Source organism: Monodelphis domestica, chromosome 2 (assembly GCF_027887165.1).
Source record: "Monodelphis domestica isolate mMonDom1 chromosome 2, mMonDom1.pri, whole genome shotgun sequence".
In the NCBI taxonomy this organism is placed as follows: Eukaryota; Metazoa; Chordata; class Mammalia; order Didelphimorphia; family Didelphidae; genus Monodelphis; species Monodelphis domestica.
In genome coordinates this window covers 515014274-515038250 of record NC_077228.1, presented here as the reverse complement: position 1 = coordinate 515038250, position 23977 = coordinate 515014274, and the positions used below count along the sequence as shown (strand labels likewise).

At 46.3% G+C, this 23977-nt stretch overlaps 1 protein-coding gene across 1 annotated transcript; it reads left to right on the top strand.

The window, feature by feature from the left end:
* The first annotated feature begins 189 nt into the window (after positions 1-189).
* NIPSNAP2 (nipsnap homolog 2) lies at positions 190-23450 on the top strand. Its single transcript, XM_007485682.2, has 10 exons — positions 190-344; positions 4416-4555; positions 4636-4681; positions 9525-9619; positions 10288-10358; positions 11357-11497; positions 12472-12503; positions 15945-16039; positions 20826-20909; positions 22241-23450. The coding sequence occupies exons 1-10, from the start codon at positions 280-282 to the stop codon at positions 22303-22305; spliced, it is 834 nt and encodes a 277-aa protein (XP_007485744.1). The 5' UTR covers positions 190-279; the 3' UTR covers positions 22306-23450.
* The last annotated feature ends 527 nt before the right edge of the window (positions 23451-23977 follow it).

Genomic DNA, 23977 nt, shown 5'->3' with positions numbered 1-23977 from the left:
GTCTTGAGCCCCTTGGCCTTCCGAGGAGAGTGCTGTGCTGCGGCCAGGGGGGCCCCAAGGGCGGGTCGGCACGCCAAGGTCAAAGACAGGTGCCCAAGGTGCAGCTGCCTTCAGAGACCGCGGGGCGGCGCTCCGGGACGCCCCCTGGTGGCGGCGCGGGGCGGCGCAGCGCAGGCGGCCCAGCCCGGGCCCGCCCCTTCGGCCTTCGTCGAGCGGCGCCGGGATGGGGGAGGGGGCGGTGGCGCGGGGGAGGGGGCCGAGCGAAGGCGCCAGAGCAAGATGGCGGCGCGAGTGCTGCGGTCCCTGGGAGCGGCCGCGCCCCCCCGCCTGCGGCCAGCCCTCAGGTGAGCAGCGCCCGGCGGGCCCGGCCTTGACCTTGGACCCAGGTCCGGGAGCGGGTGAGGCCTCGGCTGCCTTGGGCCGGGCAGTGCCCCCTGCTCCGCGCCCCGATCCCCTCCAGCCGCCAGCCCCGGCTGGGGTTCAAGGTCACGGGCGCCGCGGACCGTGCACCCTAGCCGAGACGGGGCCGGGACCGGGCAGAAGCCAAGGGCCCTGCCCCCCACGGGCCACACCACGGGAGAGGGAGGGAGCACGGGACCCGGCCTTGACCGTGCCCGTGGTACTGGCGGCCCGGCCCGACCTCATTACAAGCCCCGGCCGAGCAGGAGCCAACAGGCGTCTGGCATTCCCCGCTGACCCCCCGCCTGGCGCTGCAGCCCGGGCTGGAAGGCCAGCTTCCGAGGCACTGACAGGTCCCCCAACACCTTGAGCTCTGACCGTGACATTGACCTCCCCTGGCCAGGGCTGCAGCCCAGCGAAGCCCCTCTTCGCCTTCTTCCGTTCGAGACCAGCCCGGGAGTCCTCGCCCTTAGGGGCCCCCAGGCAAGGGGGAACAAGTAGCTTTGGCAGCGACATTCCTGCTGAGTGTGATTGATCAGAACAAACAACTTCTCCGGGAACCCCGCGATTAGCGGGGCGCCTGAAGCACCGGACATGCCTTCTCCTTTTCGCTGCCTCAGCCCCCCTCTCCATGCACATGTTGCCGCGGGGCACTTAGGGGCTACTTGGCGCCCGTCCGCCCGCGTGCACCCACACACCCAACAGGGTAATAAACATGGCAGCGACCTAATGTTCCCGGGTCCTCCTTCCAACTGCCCTGTGTAGGCGTCTGCTTTCCTCGCTCTTTAATTTCTCATGAGCCTAGTTCTGGATTAGCAGCGAGCTCTCCTGCCCTAACCTTTACCACAAATTGGCAGCGAATGGCTTTATTTTTAGGGAAATGGCTGCTGTTCCGATCTGACTCTGGAAAACTGCCTTCTTCAACGTGCTTCTTATTCTAGTACACAAAAGAGCTGCTAAAGATAGCTGCAAAGCCAAGAAGTACGGCTTTCATTTCAGAGAAGGCGAGTCAGCGAATGTAATTTACACCCAAAAGGCACAAAAAGGTGTTTACTAGATTGGGAGGCCCCCAGTTTTCCTTTTGGAATCTCTGCTCAAGTAACATATGCCAATATCAAAATGGAAAATTAGGCAAAGCCCAAACTTCTTGGGGGCTTCAAAGATGGTTTGGGTTTTGTGTGGGTGCCGGGAACAGATAGCTAAATGTTTGTAAGATACTTTCCTTCGTAGAATTAGCAGCTACAAAATGTTGTTTACGGAACTCTTTGGGCTGTTTTTTAATCTTGTAACCAGTTCATGAATCTTTTTTTTTCTGCTAATGCCCCAACAGCATTTTTAGAAAATGTTTTCCTTTTTTTTAAAAGTATTCTTATTACTTCTTTATGGTCTACATGTGTTTATATATCTACAGATTTCAAAATGCTATCCTACGTCATTTCAGGGAGGAAATTGTATGGGCTGATATCCGTAAAAGCTAGTTGGGTCTTGGAGCAGCTTTGTTTTAATTTATTTTTTTTTAAACCCTCATCTTCTGTCTTGGAATCAATATACCATATTGGTTCCAAGGCAGAAGAGTGGTAAGGGGGAGCAGATGGGTGGCTCAGTGGATTGATGGGGGTCCTGGGTTCAAATGTGACCTCAGACACTTCCCAGCTGTGTGGCCCTGGGCAAGTCACTTGACTCCCATTGCATAGCCCTTACCACTCTTCTGCCTTGGAGCCAATACACAGTATTGATTCTAAGATGGAAGGCAAGGGTTTTTAATCAAAATAAAAAATAAAAAAAATTCATTGAGTTCCAAATACTTTCCTTGACTTCCTTTCCTTCCTCCTCATTGAGAAGGCAAACATTTTGATAAAGGTTTTATATCTGCAAGATATACAGTATTGATTCTAAGACGAAGGAAAGGGTTTAAAAAAAAAAAGAAGAGTGGTCAGGGCTGGGCAATGGAGGTTAAGTGACTTGCCCAGGGTCATACAGCTGGGACGTGTCTGAGGTCACATTTGAACCCAGGACCTCCCATCTCTGGGTCTGACTCTCAATTCACTGAATCCCCCAGTGGCCCCCTTTGTTTTTACTGTTTAAAGGAGTGGAGATAGGAGAAGGCAAGTCCAATACATTTGTCAAAGCAACAAGTTAATTTTAAGAATGAGGAAAACACCATTTTGCCTGCTTCTTGATCTAGGTGATTTGTAGGACTTCAGATTATGAGCTTGTGCATTTCTCTTGTGGAGCAGAGAAAGATTTGTATCCTTGAGTGTTTTCTTCCCCCTGAAGGTCACCTTCCTAATTACTAGCTACTCGCTATTGTTCGCCCTGTCCTCCTACACCCAGCTGGGAACTGTCAGACTCCTTGGATATTGTTGCCTGTGTAGATAGCGTGAACAAAATAACACTTTGTGCTACTCTGTGACTAAGTCCTCACTGCCAGCCAATGCAGACGGTCCATGGGAGCCCTCCTGGAGCACAGCTTTGGGATTCTGGAGCCCTCTCTGGGGAAAACAGCTCTTCCAGAGTTGATCTACTGAGCACATTGGTTGTGATGGAAACTGATGATGAGCGTTATGGGCAGAGCAGAGCACAGTATCGGGAGAGGCCAGTCATATTGACGGAATTGATTGTCCTGAGAGATGGTGGGAGAAGTTACAAAGGACGTATGGCAAGGAGGCTCTTGGAACTCCCTGCGGGCCCAGATCCCCTTTCAGAGCCTGGCTCTAGGGCTTTGGGAATCCGGGAGTTTTAATGCAAGTGCTAGGATCGCAGCTGTGAGACTAGAAGGGGATTTGGGCTGACGCAGTGAGGATCCACCAGACGGGTAAGAAGGTCACCCAGCAGGGTCTGCAAGGAATGCCCAGTGATTGGTGCTACTTCTTAGAGTGCCTGCCTAGCCTCTGACTGTGTGTGTGTGTGTGTGTGTGTCAAGAGGTGTGCTTGGCACGTAGTAGGTGCCTCCTGGATGTTTATTGGTGGATTGATTGTTGCAATAGAAATCCATTTAGAAGATTGAAATGGAGCCAGCTGGGTGGCTCAGTGTATTGAGAGTTAGGGCTAGAGACGGGAGGTCCTGGGTTCAAATTTGGCCTTAGACACTTACTTGACCCCCATTGCCTAGCCCTTACAATTCTTCTGCCTTGGAGCCAATACGCAATAGTGATTCCAAGACGGAAGGTAAGAGTTTAAAAAAAAAATAGAAGATTGAAATGATCAAATCTGTTCTGTGGGATGGTGTTTGTGTCTTTAGTTTTACTTACAGCTGGAAGCCTGACTTCAGGATAAAGCCATTTGGGTTGTACTTTTCATTTTCTTTATGCAGATTTTGCTTTATAAAACAATGTTTTGGAGGGGGAGAAGCATTCCTAGAATCCTGGTCTAAAGTATATGAATACTCTAGTAGGAAATACAATGCTGTAAAATCTTTCTGTTTTCTACTTGGATGACATTTTGGGGGGTATAAGCCCTATCTCTCCTAATAAGATGAGATGACTTGAATAATTTTTAGAAGCTTTGATAATAATGAGCTTTAATAAAATGGCTTGAGGGGACAGCTGGGTAGCTCAGTGGCTTGAGAGTCAGGAAGTCTTGGGTTCAAATCTGGCCTCAGACACTTCCCAGCTGTGTGACCCTGGGCAAGTCACTTGACCCCCATTGCCTAGCCCTTACCACTCTTCTGCCTTGGAACCAATACACAGTAGTGATTCTAAGATGGAAGGTAAGTGCTTAAAAAGAAAGAAAGAAAAGAAAATGGCCTGAATACATATGTATATAAAGCACTTACATATATTTTCTCAGAACTCTATGAGGATTACAAGATGATAATCCAAATTTTACAGTTGAAGAAACTGAGGCTGAGGGAGGTTAAATGACTTGCCAAAATGAGACAGTTAGCAAGTGTGGGAGATAAACAACTAATGTCCTCTTCTGTGAATGATATAGTTGTTTGACTCTTCTTAATTAAAATACACATAAGCCTCTGCAATTCTCATTAGACCTGTACTGACATATTTGTTTATTCCTAGGGGCCTGGCATCTTCTAGCAACAGACCACGGGAAGACAGTTGGTTAAAATCTTTATTTGTCCGGAAAGTTGACCCAAGGAAAGATGCTCATTCCAATCTCCTAGCCAAAAAGGAAACAAGCAGTCTGTACAAAATCCAGTGTGAGTGGGGCTTTTTGCATTGTAGTATTTGAGTTTCCTTTGTTTGTTCAGAAATTTAGTATTGACTTTTCTTGTTGCAGTTCACAATGTTAAGCCAGAATGCCTGGAAGCTTATAACAAAATCTGGTATGTTGCCCAAACTACCCTTCACTTGGAGGGAGGGAGAGGGAGAGAGAGAGAGAGAGGGAGATGGAGATGGAGAGAGACAGAGACAGAGAGACAGAGAGAGGGGGAGGGAGAGGGAGAGAGAGAGAGAGAGGGAGATGGAGAGAGACAGAGAGACCGGGGGGGGGGGGGGGGTGAAGGGAGAGGGAGGGGGGGAGGGAGGGAGAGAGAGAGAGGGAGAGAGAGAGAGAGAGAGAGAGAGAGAGAGAGAGAGAGAGAGAGAGAGAGAGAGAGAGAGAGAGAGAGAGAGGGAGGGAGGGAGGGAGAGAGAGAGAGAGAGAGAGAGAGAGGGAGGGAGAGAGAGAGAGAAGTGAGGACTCTCATAAACTTGATTCTCAAAAAGGTCCTTAAACTGAGCTCTGTGTGATGAGGTTACTAAAGTAAATGGGGGCTGCGGGGGGTATAGAGGTAAATCTCCTCATAGGGTAACAAGTACTACATGCTCTCTTGGGATTTCCTTCTCTTTGGACTGATTGACTTTTAATGAATTTTGCTTAAAATGTTTTCATCCGGGGGCAGTTGAGTAGCTCAATGGATTGAGAGGCCTAGAGACGAGAGGTCCTGGGTTCAAATCTGGCCTCAGATACTTCCCAGCAGTGTGACCCTGGGCAAGTCACTTCACCCCCGTTGCCTAGCCCTTCCTGAACCTATACACAGTGTTGCTTCTAAGACAGAGCATAAGGCTTTTAAAAAAAAAGAAAGAAAAGCACAACATTCCCAACAGCAAAAACTGTTTGTTTTAACTGGAGACAGTGCATGGAAATAGAACAATAGTGTAGACTTTCCTGTTCATCACAAAAACTCCATTCTGGACCCATTTACTTCTGTATTCGTTCTCATCTTTCCAGCTTTTGCAGCACACACACGCACACACCACCTGAGCATCCCGCCAGTCTTGTCAGCCTGAGGAAGCCCCTAGTGGGCCTGCTAGACATTTCCAGCTGGATGTCCTGGCCGTTTCTGAAACTCCTCTCATCCAAACCTGGACGCCTTTCCAAAACTCACCTTGCCCACGATATAAAGCCCTTTGCCCTTGTGCTCCCTGCACTGATAGAGGTCGCAGAGAAGCAAACTTGGCCTTGATGTCAGGAAAATCTGCTTCGCAATTAGAGCTCTCTCCGGTTAGAGTGGGCGGCCACAAGATGTAGCAAGCCTGTCCTCACCGAGGGCTCCTCCAGCTAAGACAGGCTGAACCCTTGTGGGGCACGTGTTTGTGGGGAGTCTCTTTCAGGTATGGGTGAACTTGACGGCACTTTGGACCTCGGTTTCCTCATCTATAAAATGAGAGGTTTAGCCTAACCGGCTTCTGAGGTCCCTTCCAGCCGTAGACCCTCCATCCCAATCTCTGCTACTGCCCCCAGCCCAGCTCCCCGCTTTATTCACGGCACCACAGTCCTCCCGGTAATTTGAACTCAAGCCTTCAGAGTCGTGTGTGAGTCTTCATTGTCCTTAACCTTCAGTATCTAGGGAGTCGCTGGGACTGGCTGGCATGTCTCCCAGCAAGCCCGACGCACATCTCCTCTGCCTCATAAGCCTTTCTGACTCAAGCCTGCCCTTACCCAGCATGTTTTCTTTGGATGAAGGTTCTTAGCCAACACTGATGTCCACACGACTATGGCTGGAGGTGACTTTTTGGATTGGGAAACTTCAGCAGCTCCTCATTTCCGGCTTCATCAAGGCGACTCTTGTCTTTGCAGCCTGGGCCCACCTGAGCTGTCTTGGGTGCCCTCTTCCCAAAAGGAAGCCCCCCTCTGTCAGGCAGACCTGCACGCTCTCTTTTGGCACATGGTAAGGAGGAATGAAGGACCCCACCAACGTGCTTCTCCTCTTTGAGGGCCGCAGCACTGGCTGCTGCGATGCCAACAGAAGGCTGTTTCAGAGACGTGCATCCTCCTCTGACACACAGAGCTGTCGCGGAGGACCATGGATTCCCTCTCGTCTGGCCTCCTTTAGACGTCCAATGTTGTGTCACACTTTGAAACGCTAAAGTTTCAGAGAATGGGCAGGTCTCCGTCGGCTGCACTCAGTCATAAAAGTCTTTGAATTTTTAATTGGCCAGATAGCGGTCATTCAGAAATCTTGGTTTCTCTCTGCTCAGTAAGACACCGTCCAGATCAAGGGTCTTTTGGGGACCTCTCAGGCAACGGGGGGGGGGGGGGATGCTGTGGATAGAGCGCTGGACGTGGAGGCAAGAAGACCGGAGTAGAAATCCAGCCTCAGACACTTACTAGCTTTGTGACCCTGAGCAAGTCACTTCCCTTCTATCTGCCTCAATTTCCACATCTCTAAAATGAGGATAACAAGTAGAACCTACTTCCCAGTGTTGTGATGAGGGAGGATAATAAACCCATCTCAGACTCTTGCACAAAATACAATACACAAGAATACGATGGAAAGCAAAGGCTGGTGAGATAGTAATGAGCAAGGTCCTGGAGGCCCGCCTCCGTGGAGTTAGACGTCCAGGCGCTTCATCCCACACCCATTAGCTGTTTCTGAGACCTCAGTACAATAAGGCGCATTCTAGTAGAGGCAGGATTGCAGCTATCCATCACCGGCGTCCTCCCCCGGCCACATTCCAGGCACACGTGTGGAGGTCTGGCTTGACTCAGAGTTAGTGCAGCTGCTGCGCCTCCTCTTTGCCTTTATAGGAAACGTGCAGTAGGGATGGACGGCAGTGGCCTGTCTGGAAGGCTCTGCTCATGAGCTCCCGCTGCCCCGGCCTGGGCGCCGCTCCTCCCCGCTCTTCTCTGTTGTGCCTTGGTTGGCCCTCCTGCTAGAATGGAGGAACATCCAAGTAACTCCAGGCCTCCGCCATGACGTGGCGATGCAGCGAGGGCTTCAGACTTCTGGTGCTGGGAAGAAGCCACGAGGCTCTCTGGGCTTCCAGGGCTTCTTCCTGGACTCACCCTATAGAGCTTGAAGGCTTATCAGATAGTGGACTCCCTGCAGTACCCCAAGTAGGGTAAGAAATGGTGGCCGATGTCCCATTCCAGAGACAAGCTCGGTGACTTACTTCCTCGGGCTCACACGATGAGTGTCTTTATTTTGTAAAGCATTATGTAGAGCTTTAAAGTTTGCAGTCTGCCTCCTCCTCCTGCCAGCTAGATGTAGTCTTTATCCCCATGTTATAGAGGAGGAAGCGGAGGCAGAGAGGTGAGTGACTTGCCCAGGGTCACACAGCAATTACTGTTGGAGAAAATATTCAAACTCAGGTCTTCCAGACTCTGAGGCCAGTTGTCTGTCCGTGGCACCGCCCAGCTGTCTGTAGACAGTGCTGACCCCAAGAATTCTGGCCATATTCAGGACCCTCTTTGTTACATTGTACTAAGACTCTTCAGCATTGTGTTTGTCTAAGCTCAGGTCCATCCCACCCAGGACAGCTCACAGGAATGGCTGCAGACCTTGGCTCTCCCCTTTCCCTGCTCTGCAAAAGAATCGCCAGCCCTTCCTTTGGGGTATTTTTCATGGATTTTCCTAGGAAACATAAAGAAGATATAAAAGAATTTTTTTTAAAAAAAAGGAAAAATGATAAAAAATATTACATATACACTATGTGGAAAACTAAACCTAATTCTTTCCAAGTTGTTCTTCTTTTGACCATCCGCCCCTTCTTCTCCTCCTCCTCAGTCTTATCTTGGAATCAGCTAACCCACTGCTGGCTGGGCTGCAGGTTAAACCAGGCTCTCAGTTTCTGGCCAGTGGATTTGTCTTTCACAGCCCATCTGAAATCTGCCTCATCAGACCTTGGGCCTGAGGGTGACAGCCTGAGCTCCCTCCCCTCCTCTTCTGCCCAGACAAGTCTTTCACCAGGACTTCAGAACTCCAGTTTTCACAATCTAGAGAGTGCCTTGAACATGTCAGTGCATTGCGCACCTGTGATTTCAGTAGCAGAGTGTGGAAACCAATGGCCAGCCTCTTTCATACCTGAAGCTCGGAGAGATCACGTGACCACCTCCAGGCAGTCCCACTGCTAGAGTGTCAGAGGCAAGAGTAGAGGCCAGGCCTTCCTGACCCCCAGGTCCAATTCTGTCCATCATGCCACGCTTCCTCTCACCTTGAATGTGTGACAAACCATACCAGACATAGACACGGCATGCCCTGGGCCTCTCTGACGTGCATGCTGTGATTAGTTTGACCCCATAGGACTAATCAAACCAAAATTGTCAGAATGCATGACACTGAGCTTACCCCGGCATTTAGGGCTAATGGTCGGTGGGTCCCCCTTGGTGGAGGCCCTTGTTGCTATGCTGAGGAATCAGATCCTTCAGAAAGTTCCCCAGTGACTGCTCTCTTGTCTGGGGTGGATTCTCTTCCTGGCTCTCACATCCCCTTCCCTTTCTTGTCAGGGGATCTGCTGCTTCCTGGCCTCATGATAGCTGCTTCCTTTTCCCATTCTCTCTTCCTCTTTAAGCAACTTCTCACCCGATTCTTGACTTCCTCACCCACAGTCTGAAGCATTAATAAGCATCAAAAATCAAGAGGTCATGAATGCTCCCTCCCCACTAGTCCAGCCCATCTTCTGCCATCTGGGAGCCCCTGGCTCTGGCTTACGTCTTGGTCACGGCTCATGATCCGAGAGAGATTTCAGGCCCTTCCCTGGTGAGGTAGCGTCTCAGACATTCGGGGAAGCTGTCATTAAATGATCCCGAAATGCCGGTGATGATTCCAACAAGACGGAGAAATGAGTTTATAGTTAGTTGGCAAAACACCTGCTGGGCAGACATTGTTAAGTTCTCAGTAAAATTTTACTGGTCGGTTGACTAGGCTCATTGAACACACGGGATTAATATTTCTTCTTTTCAAGTCAAGAGGTGCTGCCAAAGATTCATGAAGAAAAGCACTACCCGTGTACCTTGGTGGGGACTTGGAATACGTGGTACGGGGAGCAAGATCAGGCTGGTAAGGAATCTTGAGAATAATTCCTAGATCCTAGACTCAGTGCTAGGATGGACCTTGTCCCTGAAACCGTTATCAGTGAACTGTGGAGTCTGAGTGCGAGTCAGAGCAATCTTCTTCCCCTTTATTTCCGTCATGAGTTTTTTACTATAGATGTGATACGTGTCTTCCAACATGGAAATATGTATTGCACGAAAGCACTGCTATAACCTACATCAGACTATTTGCCACCTGCACTGGGAGGAGGGAGAGGGAGAGAATCTGATTCGTAAAATGGCAGAAAACAATTATTTCTACCTGTAATTGAAAACCTGTAAAGAAAGAAAAGAACCAAAATGAATAAATGAAAGGGAAAACTAACTGCATAATAAAAACCTTTCTTTTCATTCACAAGTCATTTTCAGATGGAACATTTGTGTGCATTAAACATTTTCTAAAATCATTGTACAAACTCGCGGTTAAAGGAAATATATTGTTTCTTCCAGTTTGAAACAATTTTCTGTTGCCTTTAAATGTTTCCATTCATTTTGATGAGTTGCATGCCCAGCCCCACTTTTGTGTACATTGATAGTTTTGTACCATTAACCTTTTGTCTGTATAATATTTTAAAACCAACTCGATTATTATCACAAACCTCTAAATGTGTACGTCTTTTTAAAACTATATTTCAGTCCACCTCTGGAGGTATGAGGGAGGCTATCCAGCCCTCAATGAGGTCATGAATAAACTCAGAGAAAATAAGGTATGGTTTTTTTAAGTATTTGCTAACTAATTTCAAAGAGCTCTTAGTCTAGATTAAATGTCTTTAGTAATTTATGTTTTTCTGCTTGAAAATGGTGTTCTTTGTACACTTTGGTTTGCAAGGGTTTTTAATAGTTTCTGTATCAACATTAAAATAACAGTTTTTATGGCAAGAATGAATCGTAGCTGGGAAATGATAGGTTTCATTTGACATCTTCATAATAAGTATGTCTGCTTTGGATACCAACAAGCAAAACAGCTACTTTGTGACTTGTTGATGGCAGATTTTTAATCCTGGGCTAGCCAGGCTGCTAGATGGTGTGGGTCTGGGCCAAGGGTCCCTCAAGATTTCCCAGGATCCTTCCAGGGGGTCTGCAGAGTCAAAACCTTCCATAATAATACTGACATTTTAATTTCTAATACGGTAAAAATCAATAAATATCAAATACCTAAACAAGCTGTGTGGACCTCAGTCATTTTTTTAAAACCTTCTATCTTAGAATTGATACTAAGAGGGGCAACTGGGTGGCTCAGCGGATTGATAGCCAGGCCCAGAGAATCCTGGTTTCAAGTGTGGCCTCAGACACTTCCTAGCTGTGTGACCTTGGGCAAGTCACTTAACCCCCATTTGCTAGCCCTGACTGCTCTTCTGCCTTGGAACCAATACACAGTATTGATTCTAAGAAGGAAGGTCGGGGTTTAAAAAAAAAAGACTCAGTAATTTTTAAGAGTGTAAAGGGGTTCTGGGGCCAAAAAGTTTGAGAACTGCTGCCTTAAAGCAAACACAATTAGCACCCTTTGTGACACCTCCAAGTGACCTGTCTAAATATGGATGATTGTCAAATGTTGAGAAGTTGGTCGTCCCCGAGATATAGGTGAGACTTAGTGGGGAAAACCGGACTTAGTGAGCACAGCTTGAGGGGCTGCAGAGTTCGTGTTGTTTGTGGGAATTTACACGTGCGCGTCGTCCACCTATCTGACGACATCTTTCTTTCCAAGGAATTTGTGGCGTTCCGCAAGGAAAGAGGCAACATGCTACTTTCTCGAAAGAACCAGCTGCTCTTAGAGTTCAGTTTCTGGAATGAACCGGTCCCCAGACCAGGGCCTAATATATATGAACTCAGGTCTTACCAACTCAGAGTAAGTACAAAAATGAACAGCACTCGGCTAGTCGCTTCTCCTTAGAAACTCCAGCAGGGTCTTCTGATGGGGCATGAAGAGCTCAGGGGGAGGGCACGGGAGGAGGGGCCGCCTGGCTTTGAAGCACTTGAGCATCCAAACTGGCCTTCCCTTGTTCCCTCTGCCCTTCCACCGCTCCTTCCTGGACTGCTCCTTCCTTTGGTTTTCCTCTGTCCCGTCCTCTTGTCTCCCCCTTAGTCTTACTGTTCGTATTTTGTGAACTCTTTAATGTCCATCCTTAGGCATGTCTCCTAATGGCATTTCTGAACTATTCATGAGGAAAAGCCTAAAACTACGGAACTTATTGGAAATCATTCTTTATGGCATTTATTACAGTGGGATTAGGGGAGCCAATAAATATCAGATGACCAATTTATAGGACCCGTATGCATGTGTATACACATATACACAGGCAAAATGCTCTCAGATTGGGAGTATTTTCCCAGATGTTGCCCTAAAGTCCAAAGAAAACTCAACCACGAATAATATGGATTCCTACTGTTTATGGATCTTCTTTTGATTAGAAAACTGGAGCAAACTGGAGAAAGTAGGAGAAAGCTCCTAGACCTTTTATCCCAAATAGAAAACAAAATCATCGAATCTCTTCAAATCTATAATAATCTTGTGTAAATGAAGAGACCGAAAATACAAGCGGGACAGATTCATAGCTAATGTGTGTGTATCCCAGAATGGATGCCTGCTTAAAGCAACTATCCTTAAATCTACCAAAGTCTGTACATCATCACTTTGATTTAAGGCACAGACAGCCATTCTTAGTAGGGGAAATATGAATCAAATAGATAATAGTCTTTAGAAATCAAGTTTGCCTATTTTTAAAGTAAGCTATGAGCTAGTTGGCCTCACTCTGTATTTTTTATTGAAATGCTTCCCTGGTCAAAGAACTAGCATTCCAAAACCAAAATGTTTTCTTTCAGCCAGGAACGATGATTGAATGGGGCAACTATTGGTAAGTTTATTGCAGCATGGTGAGTTTCTAAATCTTACTAATGGATTGCGTTGGGCCATTCTTTCATCTCTCTGTATCAAAGCTTGGGATCTTTGGTGTCAGGGTTGGACACGAGTTTAGGCATTCTGCTTGCATTTTCACAGACCTCATCTTTCCTACAATATTGTTCTCACTCACAAATATATGTTCTCACTTATGTGGCTACTACCCTTGTTTGTCTTTTTAGATTGAGTAGCAAAGAACCAATTTCATTACCAAGTTAGGTGGTGTTATACCTCAGCAGGCAAGAGTATAATTCAAAGTTTTGCTGATCAAAATGATCTACCAAAAACAAGATGAAGTTCCCTACAAGGCAAATATAAGGTACAATATTTAAGGATTAAACAAAATTAATTTTGGTAGATTCAAGATGGGAAATGACTGATTAGGCACGAGTGGGAGTGTAAAAGCCCATAGCATCGGAGTGGAACATGAACTAAATGTCTATGACAAGAACAATGCCATAAGCTGATCATGGAAGTATGACATGCAAAAGTGGGTAAGGATTCTTTTTATTGTAGAAGGTGAGGATCAGAGTTGGTGTAGACATTCGAAGCGGGATCAGAAGTGTATGATTATGACTGAGTAGATGTGAAAAATGAGCAACAAAAGTGAATGAAGACTCGAGAAAAGATGCAGGGCACTGAACGTAGGTAGAGGAAAGAATGGCGTTTTGGTTCTAAGATGGGTTATGACCTTTGTATCATTAAATATTAAATATGCTGGTAGGAAAAAAACAGGTGAGTCAAACTCTGTTTTCCCATTACCTTCATTGTGACTTTATAGATAATTGACATCTCCATTTCCATCTAATCTTCAAAAGGTAGGAGCTTCTTGCTCTTCTCTCTAGTAAAGTGATTGGCAAAAAAAGAAAAAGGACATACGTATATAAATAGCACTAGCCATTTAAAGCACATTTAGAGTGAAACTTTAAAAAAATGTAAATGTTGGGGCAACTAGGTGGCTCAGAGGTTTGAGAGCCAGACCTAGAGATGGGAGGTCCTGGGTTCAAATCTGGCCTCAGGCACTTCCCAGCTGGGTGACCCTGAGTAAGTCACTTAACCTCCATTGCCTAGCCCTTATCACTCTTCTGCCTTAGAACCAATACACAGTATTGATTCCAAGACAGAAAGTGAGAGTTTTAAAAGAAAAAAAAAATGTAAATGTTCATCTTCAGTTGTATCTGCTTCCTAAGGGTGTGAGCAACTATAGTTATATGACCTATAAGGAGATACTTATTTTTGTTTATTTTATTAAATATTACTAGACATCCCCTTGTGCTTTCCCAATGAAAGGCTGCAATTATTTTCTTCCATTACAACTTAAACATAACCTAATTTTACCCATCTATCATCTTTAGTATAGTAATAAAGAAACATCGCCATTAAAAAAAAAAATTGTATCTCCTTCCTGTGTTGGATCTTCATGTGTTGGATTTTTTTTTTTCTTAGCATGGAGTCAACCTTATAAGAAAAACTGTCTACCATTTTCGAGGCTAAGACAGAGACAGGGAATTATCTTAAAATTGCTGGGAAGTCTAGGTTTAGAAATAAGGGAGAACTTCAGCAATGGGATGGTTAAATCCTATTGCCACCTTAAAGAAAGCTTATGGAATTTCCATCCCTGAGGATCTTTCAGAAAGATTAACTTTTCTTTCGTCTGGTTCAAATGGAATCTTATTCTTGTCTGGAGAAAGGGACCCAACCAATCACTTCCCACTTCTGCCAGGCATTTGGTTCTACCATCCAATTTCTGATACTTTCCAGTCCAGTTGTCTTGGGAATCCCTAGGGTAAAAAATGGGTGGAGAAGTGTCCATTTCAAAGCTCTTTTGTCCAATCAGGTTGGTACAATATTAACAGAGGTCTTTTGCCCAAAACAGTTTTGAGGAGCCATAAAAATATGGTTGCTAATTTAACTTGAGATTATTCCTTATTAGCTGTCTTGTGGAAGTAAACATCAGTTTAGTTCTTTAGTTCCGCTTACTTTGGCCTAAGGATTATGAGTATGCATGTCTGCCTAGTATAAAAACGGTTGTTTATTTTAACGTAGAAATGCTGTTCCCGTAAGCTTAGCTGCCAATATCGTGTTAACTTACTGTCCTGCAGACTGCTGGGAATTGGACTCACAATTCAGCTTCCTTAGTCTTTTGTACACTCCACCACATTGGTTTCTAGTGACCCGTTTATATTGGGCCACTGCTGGCATAACCTGTATCAGGCAATTTACGGCCTTAGGAAGGAGGGGGCGGGATCGGAATCGCAAAATGTCAGACAAAACAAACGTCCAAAATTGCTTCTCAGTTGAAAAAAATTTTTAAGTTACATTTAGAAATAAAATAAAACGGGGCCACCAAAGACTAGTGCAAGTCAGAACATTTGATTTGCTGAATGGGGAAGTACGTGTATAAAAGCTAGCTAATTGGATTTTGTATGCTAACGTTACATGCCAATATCAAGTTTTGCTAATAAATATAATTATTGAGTCAATCTGGAACAGATTCAGTTACTCAGTGGGTTTTCCATATTGCTAATCCAAGACTGTTCATCTAGAAACCAGCTAGACATAGACCGGTACACATAGGAAGTGCTTTTTCCTCTCACTCCAATATCTTATCAATAAATCTTCTTCCCAAAAGGAAGCGAACTTTAAAAGCTAGTTCGGCATTTGATCTGTCTCGTGACAAGTGGTGACTCCTTCACTATGGCCTTCAGAATTTTGTCAGGCCCGGCCAAGTGTAAGTTTTCCTACTTACCTTAAATGAATTTGAAAAATTCAAAACTAAACAAGAATGCCTGTTTATCACTGAAAATGAAAGATAGAATGCATTCTGCACGTTGAAATAATTTCTTTAATTTCATTAATTTGCCAATCAGAATGACCACTTTTAATGAACAGAAAAGCAATCACTTAAAAATTCTAAATTTGAGAATCGTTGTAATTCTCTTCTGAAAAACCGATTGGGAGAAAGAGAGAGGCTTTGCCTTGTCTGTTAAGAGCGTTCTCTTTTTTAGGAACCCAAAGCGCATGCCATGAGAGCAGTGACATGCCTTGACAGGTAAAAGTGCCATGTCTGATATTACTTGGACGTAAGGGTTAGATTGCAAAGGCTCGTCAGAAAGTTCTTAAACTCGATTCTCCTGCCGACGACGCAGGTGACAGGAGTAGGGCTGGCCGTGCTGTTCAGGAGGCCGCAGTGCCTAGAAAAGGGACCCCTTGCAGGCCAGAGAACGTAAATCTGAACATCCTCCCAACCTTGTAATATTTGTCGGCACACCAGGCGTCGCAGCCTTAGCTCCGCTTTGAATGCGATTGTCATGTGACTTGGAGAAAGTTTATTCTCCCCCTCCTCCTCCTTTTTCACAAAAGCTGTCCAGTGAGTGGAAATTCTTTTCTCTTCTAGGGCTCGTGCAATTCGGTTTAGGCAGGACAATGAGGAAGCCGTTGGAGGGTTTTTCTCTCAGATCGGGCAGTTGTATATGGTCCATCATCTTTGGGGTAAGAATCTTCTTCTCTTAGAAGACCTCCATTCAGCAGGCTGTGTGGTGAGGGGTGGGATAAAGGGAAGCCAACCTGCTTGTAACAGATGGGTCAGCGATGCCCAGCGATGCCCAGTGAACAGCAAAGGACCGTTGGGGTCGCTGGGCAGAAGCCCCACCAGGTAAGTGAGCACCTGGACTGACTGGCAGCCAAAGGGCCCGAGAAGAGCAGGGAAGACTGAGATAGAGGAAGCAGCCGAGTGGGCAGAGAATGAAAGGCAGAAGAAATGGAGGCAGCTTTAAGGAAGGACGCTGCTGGGAAGGGTTCATTCGGCCAGGTGGATGTGAAACCAAAGCAAGTCTGGGTCCGCTAACTGACAAATTACGCTATTTAAACTATCCCGTTCCGCCTTGATCAATGACACATGTAAAACCCAGAGGAATTACGCGTGGCCACGGGAGGGGGCGCGGGAAGGGAGGGAGAGAACATGAAATGTGTAACCATGGAAAAATATTCTAAATTAATTAAATAAAATTTTTAAAAATTTGCAAATTTTTAAAAATAGTTTACTAACATAAAAATATATAAAGAAATAAAATATCCCATTCCTAGGAGGGAAGGGAAGGAAGCCAATCTTATCATTTAGGGAAATCTGTTATTAATTGTTATTATATATGATTGAGAAAATAAAATACTTTTAAAAATAAATAAATAAAATAAAATATCCCATTCCTGGGCTTTCCAGGCAACCAAGAGGTTAAAATGTGCTGGTTAGTGAAAGAATCGATGTGTGCCATGCTGCCCCAAACCCTCAGCGAGTGCTGTTCTAGATAACCGGGTTCTCCAGGCAGCTGAAAATTAGTCCTTTGTACTTAAAATGTTTAAAAATGTACTTTATAGCTCCTTGCTTTAACAGAATAGACAAAGCATAGTTTAACAGATTTTTTAAGCCTTTACCTTCTATCTTAGAATCAATAAAAGTATTAGTTCCAAGGCAGAAGAGAGGCAAGGACTGAGCAGTGAGGCTTAAGGGACTTGCCCAGGGTCACACAGCTAGGAAGTGTCCAAGACCTCATTTGAACTCAGCACTTCCCATCTCTAGGCCTGGCCCGCAGGCCACTGAGCTGCCTCACTGCCCCCTTAAATAAGTTTTCATACTTGAAGGTAGCATTGTTTGTTGAGTTCAGAATAAAATAAATGATGTTTTAAAAAATCTTTCCTTCTGTCTTAGAATTGATACTGAGTGTCAGTTTCAAGGCAGAAGAATGGAGAGGGCTCAGCAGTGGAAGTGAAGTGACTGACCCAGGGTCACCCAGCTAGGATGTGTCTGAGGCCAGATTTGAACGCAGATTCTCTGAACTCCAAGCCTGGCATTCTATTCACTGAGCCACCCAGCTGCCCCTAAAAAGAAATGATTTTTTTTTTTAATCTTACTTGAAAAAAAAGTTCTTAAGTCTCCACTTCCATTTTCCTCCTTTTCCCCTTCTTATAAAGGCTGAGCAGCATCTGTACAGATGTGCAGCCACTCAGGCAGCCAAATAGGAAAAACTAGTTTTCTGCACAGTTAATTACAGATCAGAGGCGGCTTATCAGTTTACAGACATCCCGGCCGCTGCCCTCGAGGCACTTCCACACAGCAGCTGGGATTCGTCCCTCCTCTCTCCCGCCAAGGTTGTTCTTGGGCCATGAGAGGGGGCACCTGTCACCCTGGCGAGGATTTGTCCAGGCCATTTGGCACAGGACGGACCCCTTCGTTATCAGACGCCACTTCTGCTGATGGGACAGATCACGTTTTTCTCTCTTTTCCTTATTGTTTCACGTTTTGTACACTCTTACCTTCTGCCTTAGAATCAGTACCAAGTACCTTTCCTAAGGCAGGAGATCGGTGAGGGCTAGGTGGCGGCAGTTAAGGGACTGGCCCAGGGTCACGCAGCCAGGAGGTGTCTGAGGCCCCATTTAAACTCCCGCCTGTAGGCCCGACTCTCCATCCCCGGAGCCACCTCGCCGCCTCTAGTGTTCGACTAAAAGAATTCCTGGGACAGTCGGCTTTCAGGAGTGCGTCCTTAACGTTCTAGTGCCTGAAAGTCTTTTGAAATGCCTTCAAAACGGATCATTTTCTCATGAAATCTCTTCTGGAATATCATTTCATGTTCGTGTCGGTGAGGGACGATGCTGAGACACGTCCCAACGCCAGCCTTTCTCAGAGGAACCAGGTTGTTAAGTGAGAAAATAGCCTCATCGTTCCCCAAAAGCATGACCTCTTGGGCAGCAGGTGAGTCCCTGCGCAACACCCAGGAAGCCCGCAGAGGCAGCTCCCGACAGATTCGGCTTAAACTGGGAGGCCTGAAGCTCCGTGTCCCTCCTGGAACCCATCAGCCACACCGAAATGCTCCAGGGACTCGTTGACGGACCTGCACCTTCTTTTTACACCCTCCTCTTCTGTCTCACAATCCATCCTGAGCCTGAGCTCCCAAGGCCAAAGAGCAGGAAGGCCTGGGCAGTGGGGTGAAGTGACCTGCCCAGGACGTGTCTGCGACCAGATTGGAACCCAGTGCCTTCCTTCCACACTCCATCCATGGAGCCACCCAGCTGCCCCCATCATCACACATACTTCCTTGGTGGAAGTCTCCCCAACGTACCTGCCGGATTCGACGTCTGTTGGTTATCGAGTTAATGCGCATTGCCAAAGTGAGCTGTTTCAGAAACACGAATTTGGGGTTAGAGGGGGCTCCCTCGCCTTCTCCCCAGAAGACGCGTCACGGCTCTGCTCTGTCTCGATTCCTGGCCATTATCTCAGCTCCCCTTGGAGCACGTCAGGCTGCTCAGCTCACCGCATCAGATGATACAAATCTCCTGCCAAACCCTGATTCATCCCTGGATGATCCACTACCTGCAGAGAATTCCAGAACAAACAGTCGACCCAACCACCAACCTTTTGGGTGCAAATCCTTGGCCTGTGAGCTCCTGGAGGGCACGCACTATCTTTGCCTTTCTCTGAATCCCCGGGGCGTAGCGCATTGTAGGCGCCTAATAAAGGCTGGCTAATTGGTTGATGGATTGGGTGGAGATTAGAATCTGCCTCCTCTGCCACCATGGTTTGCTTCATCTCTTGGACAGTGTGGCCAGGAACAAGGCGCTTGAGGACCTCATTGTTCTAGATGGATCCAGCCTTTCCTCACCTCCTCTGTTCCAAGTAGATGTCCCCTGAGCCTGTGCTTTCTAAGGGCTACCGAGCCCCAAAGGACTAAGAGGTCCACCTTCCTAGACCCTCTCCTGGCCTAGCTTTCTTCTTTTCCTGCTCTTAGTGGCTGCTTACTTGGTGCCACCAGGAACCATTTTTGGGATTCTGGCCACCTGTAACTACGGCTTCTCTCCTCCGTTTCTTTCTGTTTTCCACCTCTCTTCTCTATCTCTTCTTCTGCTCGTCTTGATTTTTCCAGAAAGATCTGGCTCTTATAGACACCTCCAGATAATCAGAGCATTTCTTTCTTCCCACATGGAAAATCAGCCAATCCCAGTATCTGATGGAATCTTGAGACCTTTAATAGATCCTTAGTTGGTTAGAATTGGAAGGGACTTTAGACACAATCCAGTTTCAGTCCCCTTCTAAAGTTGAAGAAACGGAGGCCCTAGAACCACAAGGGGAAGGTCCCAGTTGATAGTGGAGCCAGGATAGTCATTCTTGCTGGCTCCTGAAGAACTTATTCACCACTCTTCCAACACTCTTTTGAGTGAGAGAGAGAAGAGCTGGGGGCTCAGAGCTATGCCAGGTCTAGAAAGCCAGGAAGGCTGGTTTAGTGTTAGTGGCAGTTTGATTGTACAAATAAAGCTATAGGCTGGCATTTCCCACTTTGGCTCCTCTTTTCTGGATGGCATTGTTTCCCCTTTCAATAATGTTTAAAGTATGATAACTGTGTCCTCTTACTTTACCTTATTCATTGCTGCTTTTTAGATTTCCTTTTAAGTCAATCAGCAAACATACTAAGCGCTTACTGTGTGCCAAGCACTGGGCTCAGCCCTGAGGTTCCAGGGAAAGGTCCTGCCCTCGAACTCGGCCTCAAATGTGGAAGAAGGAACGTCGGCATTCAGATCGTCTTAGCTTTCCCTTGAGAGAACGAGGCTTGATCGTCTTCAAAACAATTGCCTAGTTTCTAATAGAACCAACAGTTCTATTTTACCATATTATCTTGTGGCTGTCATTAAAATCATTATAGTTCATATCTCTGAAAACTATCTCCCAAAACAATTGTAGTTATATTCCAAATAGAATCATCCTGCACATGAAGCTTTTTCTTTTTTTTAAATCTCTACCGTCTATCTTAGAATTGATACTCCGTATTGGTTCCATAGCAGAAGAGTGGTAAGGGCTAGGCAATGGAAGTGAAGTGACTTGTCCAGGGTCACCCAGCTGGGAAGTGTCTGAGGCCAGACTTGCACCCAGGACCTCCCATCTCTAGGCCTGGCTCTCTATCCACTGAGCCATTTAGCCACCCCAACATGAAGTTTTTGAAAGTGGCCTCCTCCCTACTAGATTAACTCCTTGAGGTCAGAAACAGCGATGCCTCCTTCATCCTTGCATCTCCCACAATGCCTTGCAGCACGCCCCGCTGCCCATTGTCACAGACCATAAGGCAATGGATGTCTGCTGGGTAATCGAGGATAGGAACAGATGGCTCAGCCTGTCCCGTCAGGGCCCTCCACCTAGACGGCTCTCCTCCATCCCTTCACCAAGCTGAAATCAAAACCAAAGCAGGGCAGGCATTTCTGTGGCTTTAAAGCTGGCTTCTGTGTGTTTGTTTTCAAGCTTACAAAGATCTGCAGTCCAGGGAAGACACCCGGAACGCAGCATGGCATAAACACGGCTGGGAAGAATTGGTATATTATACAGGTAAGAGCTTCCCACGCAGCCTCGGGGTTGGCCTGGGCCCCACGCAGTGGTGCCGTTGGTTCAGAGACCCTTCAAACATCAAAATTGGCCCCCAGAGCTTTACGGCGGGCCGGCCGGCCGAGGTGCGGCCGTTCCTTGTCTTCGGAGGCCTTGGCTAAGTTTAAAGCACTTGCTGTTTCCTGTTAGCCATTTGTCTGTTCGGTGTCAGCTTTTTAGAACATGTCTCTTTGCCAGTTGAAAAACATCTTTGAAAATTAACTGAATTGGGTTTTTCCTCAGCTAAACAGTGAAACAATTCACTTGTTTTTCAGAGAAAACAACTTAGGTAAATGTAATGCAAGTGGATAAGATGTCAGACTCTTGGATAAGCACTATTATGAATAATCATCACATGATAGAAGTCACGCCATCTTATTTTTTTTTAACCTTCACCTTCCACCTTGGAATCAATCCTGTGTACTGGATCCAAGGCAGAAGAGTGCTAAGGGCTTAGCAATGGGGGTGAAGTGACTTGCCCAGGGTCACACAGCTGGGAAGTGTCTGAGGTCACACTTGAATCCAGGACCTTCTATCTCTAGGTCTGGCTCTCCATCCACTGAGCCACTCAGCTGCCCCCAAGTCATGCCATATTAAGTTGTTTTGGTTTGGTTTTTATTTTTTACCACTAAGAAAATAAGAGAGAGAGAAAACCATTCTGGACATCTTCTATTTCCTAGGAGGAGAAGAGCAAATGGGTCCATCATGGAGTATTTTTAGTAAATGCTAAATTGCTTCATCAACAGATGTTTGCTATTTTTTCCTTCCTGTCTTTCCTGGTTAGAGCCCAGAAGCATATTTTGGTAATTATGAAAATCCCGACATGGCCAGGCTCGATTTGTTCACGTTTCTGTGGCGCGTCCCCGCCACACAGCCTTAACAGCAAATATCCCTGGGGGTTGCTTTGTCCTTTCACATAATGTCACCTTCGTGTGAAGAAGAGCTTGAGGACAGAGTGGTCACATGTGGAGCCTCGACCACGTTCTGCTTGGTTATCCTTTTTTTAACCCATAACCTCCCGTTTAAGTAACAGCTCTAAGGCAGAGGAGCAGGAAGGGCCAAGCAGTGGGGGTGAGGTGACTGGCCCAGGGTCACACAGCTAGGAAGGGTGAGGCCAGATTCTAACTAGCTCCTGACTCCACGCAGAGCATCGTGGACAATATTGTTCATTTATTGAGATGCCGTTTGGGTGTAAAACTGTGTCATCATGTCGTTGAGAAAGTGCGTGGCAGGGAAGCACGGGCGCACCGAGTTCCGTGCCAGCCACCCTAACCTGCTCTCTGCCCTCTTTTCAGTGCCCCTCATTCAGGAAATGGAGTCAAGAATCATGATACCCCTGAAGATTTCACCCCTCAAGTAAAGCTGGACTCGGTTGTTCTGTGCCTACCTAGATTTAAGTGACAAGTCCTTGTCTTCAATTAATTTTATGGTATACATTGTATATCATGGTGAGAAAGAACCCCTGACTAACATGGGAAACTGCTGTATGTAGCTTATCAGAGACCTCTTTTCTTTAGACTCAACGTTCATATCAAAGTTAATTACCAAAAAGAAAATTGGCTCCTAGCAGTGCTCGGTGGTCTTTAGCGAAACTTCACTGTTTCGGTCTGATCTACCTACCCAAGCCCGGCCCGCGGGGCAAAGAGGAGCCAGACTCCAATTCGAATCACCTCCTGGCAGGAATCCAATCATGAATCCGATGTGCTAATATTGATTTAGGATAAGCCGACCTAGCGAGGAGCGACCGGCTCCCACGAATGTCCTTCCTGTTTCAGGAAGAGCTCCGGACTCTGGTCTTTCCCTCCTCATTCTAGTACGGTTACGCCAGCAGTTTTTCTGATTATTGAACTAGGAACAAACCATGAACGTGTGTACCCGGCACCGGAAAATGTCCTGACCTGTTCTGTAAGCAGTCGTGAGTCCCAGGAGGCGGTGGCCCAGCCCGGCCCATCGCGGCTGCTGTGGGCACCCGACCTGTCGCGGTAAAGTGTCACAGCAACGTCTCTGGGAGAAAAGACTCACTGCATCGAACCTGTTCTTGGGACTGCATGATCTCTAGTTTTGAAAAAACACCTTCAAGAGCACTGATTTTTTTTAAAAAATATTTTTCTATGATGAAACACGGCGGCACTAAGAAAAGAGGTTTTATTTTATAAGCAATCACGAGTGACCTCAGACGCGTTTTCTGAGTCAATATTTTAATAAACATACAGCAGATATTTCTGAGGCCGTGTGAAGATGGTGCATGTGGAGATGTTCATTCAGATTGGCATACAGCAGCGTGTCTGTCCAGTTCTGTCCGACTCATTCTGGATGTCGTGTTCCCATTTGTTCGTGTCTGTAATCACGTGGCAGTCCTCTCGAAGCGAGCATTCTGTCTGACCCAAAGTTTAGAAATTGCGTGAAATACAGTGTATACAAATCTCCTCCCCGGTGTCTAACTCGTACGTGTCAGTGCTTTTCTGCACAAAGCCTATCAAGTCAATAAAATCCTTTTAATTTTCACTTGTTGCTGGCGTTATTCCTGCGTCCCTTTTGTGTATTTGTGTAGAGGGCAATGGCACTCCTCACCCACAGTGTCCCCAGCACTGGAACAAAAGCGCCGGGGCGGTGCCTTCCCAAAGTCTCCTTGTTGGGTTTCAACGGCACCAGGTATGCCAACTTCTCAAACGAAGAGGCTGATGGTAGCATTTTCTATTGTTGCTGTTCCGTAAACACTAGTCTTATTCCTGAATAAAATCTGATGTAAAAAAGGTTTTTTTGTTCTTCTGTATGTGACAAATATGAATATTTCCATGTGAAAAAAAGAAAAAGAAAAAAAGATTTTATATATATGCATATATATGTATGTGTATATTGCAAATTTTATCTCATATAGCCTGTTTTTGTGGTTTTAGAGAATATACTGGAGACAGCTAAGTGGCTTAGTGGACTGAGCGCCAAGCCTAGTGAGGGGAGGTCCTGGGTTCAAGTGTGGCCTTAGACACTTCCTAGCTGGGTGACCCTGAGCAAGTCACTTAACCCGCATTTCC